This window comes from Diadema antillarum, unplaced genomic scaffold, assembly GCF_040938485.1.
Source record: "Diadema antillarum isolate AM-2024a unplaced genomic scaffold, OU_Dant_1.0 seq00001328_RagTag, whole genome shotgun sequence".
In the NCBI taxonomy this organism is placed as follows: Eukaryota; Metazoa; Echinodermata; class Echinoidea; order Diadematoida; family Diadematidae; genus Diadema; species Diadema antillarum.
Window position 1 is genome coordinate 60448 of NW_027272098.1, and position 9770 is coordinate 70217.

Genomic DNA, 9770 nt, shown 5'->3' on the forward strand with positions numbered 1-9770 from the left:
TTATTTTTAAAAAACTCATCACAGAAATGGCATGAAAGCCAGCCACAAGGTAATCATAGCTTTTTGAGAAAATTGGCTGTCAAGTGTGAATGCAGTCAAATATGCCATGGAATTGGAATTCAAACTCAATGGGCTGGTTAGAAACACCACAGCAACATGTTTCAGTAAAACTCGGCTTGTTTAAGTTTCAGGGTGTTCCTAGACTGTGAATTTGGGCACAAAATAATGAAGAGTGGAACTTTGTTGGAAGGTACTTTTGAACAGACCAGTCATTTTATATTCTTTATGAAAATCCCCTCATTTGATTTTTTTTTTCCAGCTACAGGATATTCAGACTGTATTACAGCAACTTGGTGATGGTTCAGCTATGGGCATTACTGTATAACGCTTGGAGTAAGATGATGGTCATGAATAGAATATTTTACATACCTTGTATTATGATCTCATTTTGAGCTTGTTGCAGATTTCTTTCTAAGGGCCCAAATCGGGTTTTCAGATGCAGACATCCAAATTCTGAGGTGTAGGACTAATACTAGTAGTTACACACTTGTCAAACTTGTTGACTATGTAGCCGAGCGAAAATGGTGTAGATTATTCTCGTTCCGTAGTGATCATGTTTATAGTAAGTTTGAATTGCAGTGTGAAGGTCTTAGCTCTTCGCTTTCAGTGCTTTACAGGTGTGTGATTAAATTGGTTGCCTTTTTGATAGTGGAGTGTGTGACAGATACATTGAATGCTTAGTAGAGCAGTCAGCTGTCAGCAATAGGAAAGTTTATGTTCTTTTTGGTTGTTACCACAAAAACTCTGCAGTGTGCTGGATTTCTTTACTTCGCAATATAGATAAGGCTGTGTCCACAGCTATCTTAGATAAGGCTGTGTCCACAGCTATCTTAGATAAGGCTGTGTCCACAGCTATCTTGTTGCTAGTGGAGTGTGTGTCAATTATGCTGAGTAGAGCATATTTTTTAATGTCTTAACCAATAGGAATGGCTATGTTCCTATGTTGTTTTTGTTGTTGATACCTCAGTAAGTCTTTGCAGTGTGCTGGAGTTCTTATTTTGCCATAGATTAGGTGGTGTCCAGAACAGTTGTTTGGTATGTGGCAATATGAGAGAGGAAGTAAACAGTACTGTATGTCCTGCTAGGATACTACAGTGGACTCCCATTATAACAAAGTCCTCTGGACTGTCAGTTTTCTTTCGTTATATCAAAATTTTGTTATAACCGAACAAAAAAAAACAAAACAACAACAACAACAAAGAGTGGATAACGTTGCAGCCTGAATTTTTACTTCGTTGTAACCGGAATTTCGTTATTACCGTGTTCGTTGTAAGGGGAGTGCACTCTACATCAGTCTGGCCGGGCCATTGTACATTACTGTATACACCATATATTTCGTGACATTATTATTTTCGCCAGTGAAGCGAGTCAGATGCCATTTGCAAATTTTATGACAAGTGAAATAATGATCTCTAATACTGTATCAACATGAATGTGACGTGCACATGTACATGTCTCTGTACATTACTGTACTCCATGATCACAAGTTTTAACCATCACGACATTGTTGGCAAGTCCGATAATCAAAAAGTTACACTTGCTAAATATATGTTGTACACAGTACCTCTTTTAAGCCAGAGAAAATTTGTTTCTGTGGATTACAGTTCTAATTTGTACCGATTTTGATGGATATGACATGCATGCACATTTTTTATCTCTGAATGTCATACTTTGTGGAGGTATTTCATAAACATGTGGATACTGGATAAGCTGATGTGATGCTGTGTAGTGTATGATACTTGGGGTGATTACCGGTAGATGTGGGGTTTTTTTTTAATGCTATAAACAATACGGCTTTCTGTGCATTTTAACGTCCATTTACAGAAGGCAGATTTAAAAAGTTAAATAATAATAATAATAATAATAATATGTGTCCATTCTCACACCCATCAACTTTCAAATAATAATTCTTTCATCATGGTCATTCACACCAGACTTGCAACTTTTATATTTATATATGTGTTCTTATGTTATTTATGGTTCATCTGCTCAGAGTGGCAATAAAATATTTCAAAAATATATAAAAGAGTGGTCATAAGTGCTGTCTGGCTGATGGCATAATAGGTTTGTCCATTGATTCATGACATACTTTCAATGTCTTCTTTGAAAATGAGGAGGGGTGTAAAGGAAATAATCTAAACAGTGATTCTGTGTTGCTAACAATGTTAGCTGTCAATAAGCCATTGTCTTATGGGAAATGAAAACTGAATGTGCATGTTGTGCTATACAGATTTCATTCAGACATGCCATTTTATTCCTCCACTATATAGAAAATAATTTGTAGTATTGTGAAAGTTCTAAGCATGTGGACGTCTGGGTTTATGTCTAAAAAGTTTCTGGTGGAGCAGATTGTTTCCCACTGTCTCATGAAGATATCTTGTCAAAGTCCATGCACAATATCATTTTCATCTCTTTAGTAATTACCTTGCAAATGTGACCTAGGTCAAGGATTTTGTTAGCACACCCACAGGTGTGTCTAAATTCAGTCAGTGTCTTTGACAGCTACAGAATGTGACTTGTGATGAACCTCATAAATCATTTGATGCTGATGATCAGTGTTCTGTACCATGATAACGATGTCCTGTCTTTTCTCAAATATTGTTAGGAAGAAAATGTTTCTATCTGTATGTGCAGTGGGTAACATTCATCTTTATGACACCTTCATCAGTATATTTACAAATCACTTGTACTTCTTCCACACACAGTGCTTTATAATACAATGTCCATTACGTGGCAGCTGACAGAACACATACGTTTGAATCCACGTCCTGACAGCATTTGACTCCAAATCCCAGCATGATCAAATTTTCAGAAAAAAAAAGCATTATTATTTTGTTGGAAGTGGTTATGCCATTTAAAAATGCACTTTAACATGACTTTCACGTCAAGATAAAAGGTGAATTCAAGAATTACTCTGAATGTTGTCAATTAGTATTGGATATGTCAGGAATGTTGATGTCAGTACTGGTTATTGTGATTTAAGAAGGTGCAAATGTGTTGTAAATATTAAAAGTAAAAGTAGATAACTTGGAATAGTGGTGTGCTACCTAGTGAGGATTACTGCAATAAAGAGTGAAGAAATGGAAGAAATTGTGATTTTTGTCAGTATTATGTACTGAAAGAAGTTTTGTAAAATTTGCTTGTCAATGTGCCTGTGTGTGTATGTGTGTGTGTGTGTTGAGTGTGATTAAACAAAGCATTCATACCATCCATCACAAACATGGAGAATTTCCATAGAATTTACTCCAAATACATAGGGGATTCAGCGAATGCAAAATTCTCACAAGAACAAAGGAGGGAAGTTTCAGGAAGTCGGACAATCCACTGAAATATAATTAATTTTCAAAGTTTTGGCTAAATCCATGTGGCAGCATGGCTTGATAAGAGGTTACAACAGTCCATAATATCACAGTAGGTTAACAATAGTACAAAAAGAAAATAAAGAGATTTCTCCAAAATTTCACTTCTTGTGGAAGCCGGACATAGGCATCACTACAAAGAATGTACATGTATTCTGTGGTTCGCAGCTACAATGGCAGCATCGTCAAACATTTGGTGAGCTTTGAGATATGACTTTTTACCCCACCACAGGAACATAACCTAAAATTGCTAACAATGTCAAAAAGGTCAATGAACTTTCCCTGATTAGCGTCATACAGTATTGCAGTGTACCCTCAATATCATTCCACAGCTTTGAGCTATGACCACAAAACTCACACTACAGGTACATCACCTATAGAAAAGATGGTGGTCATGTTTGATCATGGATGAAGTCTGGTAAGGGCAAAGGTCAAAAGGTCAATTACCTTTCCCTGATAAGCACTGTACTCACAATATTGTAGCGCACTTTCAATAACTTATTAGAGCTTTCAGCTATGCTCAAGCCTTTTGACTTAAGGAAAAAGAAAATGTTTCAATCCTGTGTCATGGTTGTTGCAGCAGACACAAAGCACAATTGACATAAACCAACACTGGAATGCATCGCCTAATGACAATGCATGTTTATTTTGAGGGAATTGTTCCAAAGCTTCATAGGCTATCCCTTCCTGTCTAACAGAACTCCAAACGACCTAGAAAATATGTTGAGTGTACATTGATGATTTTCATGAAAAAATAATATTTCAGCACTATGTCACATTTCCAATTTCACTGAACCAGTACAGGTGAACTCTTGTTATAACGAAGTCCTCACGACCAATAGTTTTTTCTTTTGTTATGTCGAAATTTCGTCATGACTGAAGGGAATTTTGCATCATAGTATTAGTGAGGATAAATATAGATGCTGAATTTTAACAGTGTTGTAACAAAATTTCCTTATAAACATGTCGCTGTGATGGGAGCACCTTGTAGGATAAACATACTCATGTCTGTACATACCAAGAAATATCTTTTCACTTCAGAATTCAACAAGATGGAGATATAGTCGTGATTTCAATTTCTGTCTGAAGGCAGCTTGGGGAAACAGTTTACTATTTGTTCTTCCTTTTGTCCACAAAAGTTTGCTTTGCCTTTTGAGACAAAACTCGCTCGTGATCTTCATCATCCATGGTCTGATTATTTCCTTATTCTGTCACTGCGTCAGTCCCTTTCTCCTATTACTGCATCATTTTGATTTGATGGTTCTGATCTTGGCTCGGAGGAGGCATCTGCCTCAGGGGCTAATATGGGGGTGGAGTCCACAGGTGGCTCACTACTGTTTGTTGGGCACGATGTCTCATCTGATGGGTGTGACTGAGCGGAAGATACTGCTTCAGGGGGTGCCGTGGGCGGAGTGCTTGACACCGGTAATGGTTCTGCAGGAGGTCCAACGGGAGACATGCCCTTTTCCTCCGGTTCCTCTGCTCGTAACCTCTTGCTCATTTCTTCATCCACACCGCTCTTCCCTTCCTCGTCTTCTTCCAGTACATTCTCATCCTCCCTCTTCCTCTTCCCATTTGCTGCCGACTCCTCTGTTCCCTTGGCGATGAGGTAGAGGTTGAACTTCTTGAATCGCTGGTAGTCTCGCAGCACAGAGAGGCAGCAGACCTTGCCGACGACGTCGACCATGATGGTGAGGTCCGGGTTGTCAAAGTTGACTTTGTGCTGGTGCAGGCTTCCCTCCATCGCCATGGATGCCAGCACACGGATGACATTATTCCTCGACAGCTATTGAGGTCAGATTGTGCAGTAAAATTGACCTCAGCAAATTAGTATCTAACTCTTCTTCAAAGCTATGATGAAATCAGCATGACACACAAATCATTTGCAGTTTTACACTGAGATGTCTGATGCCTTTCATTTGGAGACATTACGAAACTTCTGTAAATTCTTCTTCATCTGATAATTTCAATTCAAAATAAGTCTAGAAGGCGTTTCTATCTGGAGGTATCAAAAAAAGTCTACCTTAATTGGTCCATGTTACAATATGAAAACAAATACACATTTGTTTACACTGTTGTTCTTAGCTGCCTTTCTAACGCACTGAGGATGAGCTGATTTTATCATAACACACATTTCCCATAGACATCTGCCCAAGCGTACTCGGGACTAGTCTTCAACGGGTTAAGATACTTTGATTTCATATTAGAAGGGTTACATTCCTCAGTAAGGTAGTAACTATTAAAGAAGTGACATCTTATCCACGGGAAACAAAAGTTTCAACTTACACTATTGTTGTTCCTTGACTTGACCATCACGCAGAAGGTGGAGTCCTTTGCATCGGGGCCGTGGAAGAAGGGATAGAGCATGTCTTTTGCTGTAGCCTCGATCTTCTCCTCAAACGGCCTGCAGGTGTGGGAGACGGGAAGCATGCGCTGGATCTGCCGCGCCTTGTGGGTCTTGCTCTTCTCTAGGTCTGCCAGCAGACTGTACACCACTTCATGTGGATCTATGCCCTGTTCGTGTGCCAATATATACCATCCGCTCGTATGAGAACATTTTGTCTCCACCGATTCTCTGCCCACTGTCTGTGCAAGGGCATTTAACTAGGCCCTATGTTGTTGCTTTTTATATTTTTTGACTCATAAAACTACATGTACTTAAAACGAATCTTCAGTGCCATACAACTTTACAAAGATTGTGAAATCCATTTCTTTTGAATGCAGAGAGCTGTTCTTGCAACTTATTTTTAGCAAAGATAGCAGTTCTAAAGTTTAGTGTAATCAATAAAAGATTATCACACAGCTTTTTCAAGTGGTCATGTGGAGGTTATTCAATTCTCTCTTCTTACTTTGCAATTTCTACCTTGTCACCTGATAGTATTAGACGTTATTATATCAAAGTAGAATACCTTTGGCTCAAGACATAATTTTGCTTTCTGAACAAACTTGAATTAGACAATTAGTGTGAATATCTTGCAAGTCATACAAATACCGACCTTTGTCTGAATAAAAATCACATTCTTGGCTCCAGTGCGAATAGACTTGAAACGTCTGTCCTTCTTGCCGTACTGCTGGTTGAGTTCACTCACTTCTTTCCTCAAGGACTCTGCTATGTCTTCATCACTGTCTTCTTCTACATGAAAATAAATAAATAAATAAACAAATAAATAAATAAAGATAAAAATCAATTTGCTTTCAGTTTTCCTGCAGATTTCATTACCTATAGCGCCACTGCATGCTTTAAGATGATTTTTGTTGTTGTTGTTTTGTTCTGACAGAGTACAGTGACTTAATGTATATTATGCTGCTTAATGTTCTCAATGTTCTACATTTCTCAATCTTGTCGGTAGATGATATTGTGACATCATTGTGAAATCAAGAGATGTTAGCCCATAAAAAATACATGGTAATGAAAATATGCATGCTGATAATTCAAGGTATCTTATCAAGATGAAACTACAATCAAATTTGTAACAAAACTGGTAGCACACTGATGTCGTAAATTACAGCCTAATTGATCAGTATGCAATGCATGCTGATCCCACTGACTGTCACTGCCTAAACTTTTCCCATGAAAACAGAGGATATTTTCAGCAAAACTATGATTCAGTGCGCATTCCTTTCACAGACACGGTCAAGGGTTGAATTTGTGCTCATCAAAACTTGTGGCATGTTCAGTATAAGTCTGTGCACACTCATCTGAAGAGTTGCAAGGTAGGTCGATGTAAAATTGATCACGATTTACCACAACTCTGGTTAGCCTCTTCTTCTTCAGTTGCCTTTTCAGGTCCATACAGCCGATCTGCATATTCATTGAGAAGATTGTATGACTCTTTGACACATTTGGCCTCAAATCCAGAGCAAGTGATGAGAACTCCCTGAAGAAAGATTGACATAAATCAAAACACCGAATAAAATAATAGCAAAGTAAACACATACACATATATGCAGATGCACAGCTCAAAATCAAATACTAGGTGCATGCATGATGATGTTTTGCACAAATGCCAATTGTAACAGACATGGTCATTGTTGCAGCCGATTGTGACAGATGAAAAAAAAAATCAAGTATAAAAAGTCTCATATCACTGGTTGTGATTAAAGAAAAAGGGGTCCATAAGCTGAAGTTGATTACTTTGACTTGATAATAACTTGGACTTGCTAAATACTGAGGGCAGAAGACATACCAGTATTATTTATACTGTTCAAACACTTTCTTATTTGTTAAGTCAAATGTCCAATCTCAGAAAAGAAAAAAAAAAAAAAAAACCTCTACTAATGATGTCCCAATCCTGAACTCAAACTCCTGAATATTCCATCTTAAAATGTGTGCACCATCAACACTTTCATCATAACTATTAGCATGACTACTCCCACCATCCTCTTGTTACAATAGAACTCTGTGAGACTGAGATCAAAATCCTGTCACTTGTGAACTCATAGTATGTGCCAGAGAATGTGTGGATTTTAATGGCTTACCGTCATACCGACTTGAAGCAGGTTATCTTTCTTGGAGATATTTTTACCACACTTTCGGTAGTAGGACTTATTTTTCTTCTTCCCCCATGATTTGCCTTTGTCCATTGTGTGTACCTGCTGGGCTGGAGAACCGGTGTTGTTGGCAAATACTGAGTGTTTAATCTGAACCTACACAGGAGGAAAATGAAATATTGGAAGTGATAGAAATGGGTGAAAACAATGTTTGTAATGTAGCACAGCAGTTCATGCAAGACGTAACAGACTAAACCTAATTCACCTAATAGTAACAAAGTGCAATTACAGTCACATATTCTGCATTTAAAGGAGAACAAAACAACAACAACAACAACAACAAGAAAAACATGTCACAGGGCAATCTAGCAGGAGTTAAATAAGTAGAGTCTAAATTCATTCATTCATTTTCACTTTGAAAATTATATGATCTCGGGACATTTTAAATTCTAGCTAAGTCGAGATGTTGATTGTATAATATTTTGCCTTTTCTGTGATACAAGTTATCATCTACCCTAGTAACATATCATTCTAAATAATAATTCATTACAGGACAAGGTCTATAGACTATAGGCCTGGTCTACATCTAATGTTAACAGACCCTGGCTGGGTGGTGTTTCACAAGATAACGGTAAGTCAATCTCAATGTTAAAAATAAAGATCGCCTTAAAATTATGGTTTGTTTGCCTTTGGTTTTTGTTGTTGTTGTGTTGTTGTTGTTATGTTAGTGTCATTAAATTAGGGCCTACAAGTAGCATTATTACTTACCCTTTCATCACATCAGCACCCACTCAAAGTTATTAAAATTGCCTTTAGATTGTTATTACAGATAAAGAATTAAAAAAAAATCCTTTGTAACTCATTCAGTCATCATGATCTTGCATATTTAAATGGATGCATGAAAAAAGTCCCCAAAATTTTCATTTTCATTAGGAAGTCAGACCAAGGAGGTTTCATAGCTGGAGTTCCAACTGACTATGATTATTCAAACAGTTGTCATTTTGTATTGATGTACAAAAGAATTCCACAGGTGCATTTGTGCCTTTGATGATCGATGTTCGACGCCACCGTCTTGCTGAGCAATCTGAAGATTCATTTTGGCCATATTTTGCTTACCGGGTATCTATTTATTAAATAAAATGAAATTTCACTTAATGATAAAAGCATGTAAAACAAAAGTCGATCCTTGCAGAAATTTGTGCAGAAGTGTAAATCAGAGCTGTATCATGTGAAATTTTTTAAAACTGTACTGGTACCATCCTGGAAAGCCGGTTTTATCACTTTTCCACTTAATTTCCACAAATAAAACTGATATGGAATAATCTTCAAGTATAATTCTTTATTGATATATATATCAGATTAGTGCTTGGGTATGCCCAGTCGAGTAATTTTCATCTTTATTTCAGCTTTTTTTGCGCAATTCTTATTCGCGCATCCTCGTGCCTGTACCACCTACCTTTTATAAAAAGGGATAGCGAAAAGTAATTACCGGTACCATCACAAAGACATATATCTTCCTTAATTAATAATAACAGTAATAATAATAATAATAGTGGCTACTTGTATAGCGCACAGGTCCACTTTTCAGTGCTCATGGCGCTTCAAAAATTAAAAGATATCATATATTTACATGCATATACACAGTGTCATATTCAAACATTTCAACAAATAAGAAAATGGTAAACAAAAACAAAAGAATACAACATATACCAATTAAAAATACAATATTGATCCAATAATAATGACATACAGCAATTACAGTCCTCAGTATGAAAGGAACAGATAAGTTTTAAGTTTGGATTTGAACAGCCGTAGTGGCTGCGGCTGGTGATTATGAAATGAGACATGAGTCAATTGTCT

At 37.2% G+C, this 9770-nt stretch overlaps 1 protein-coding gene across 1 annotated transcript; it reads right to left on the reverse strand.

Moving 5' to 3' along the window:
- Window positions 1-4253: 4253 nt before the first annotated feature.
- Window positions 4254-8013, reverse strand: LOC139708348 (THUMP domain-containing protein 1-like). The gene is made up of 5 exons (XM_071620305.1): window positions 7899-8013; window positions 7165-7297; window positions 6416-6552; window positions 5706-5933; window positions 4254-5205 (listed from the first exon to the last, which is right to left on the reverse strand). The coding sequence occupies exons 1-5, from the start codon at window positions 8001-8003 to the stop codon at window positions 4639-4641; spliced, it is 1170 nt and encodes a 389-aa protein (XP_071476406.1). The 5' UTR covers window positions 8004-8013; the 3' UTR covers window positions 4254-4638.
- Window positions 8014-9770: the final 1757 nt, after the last annotated feature.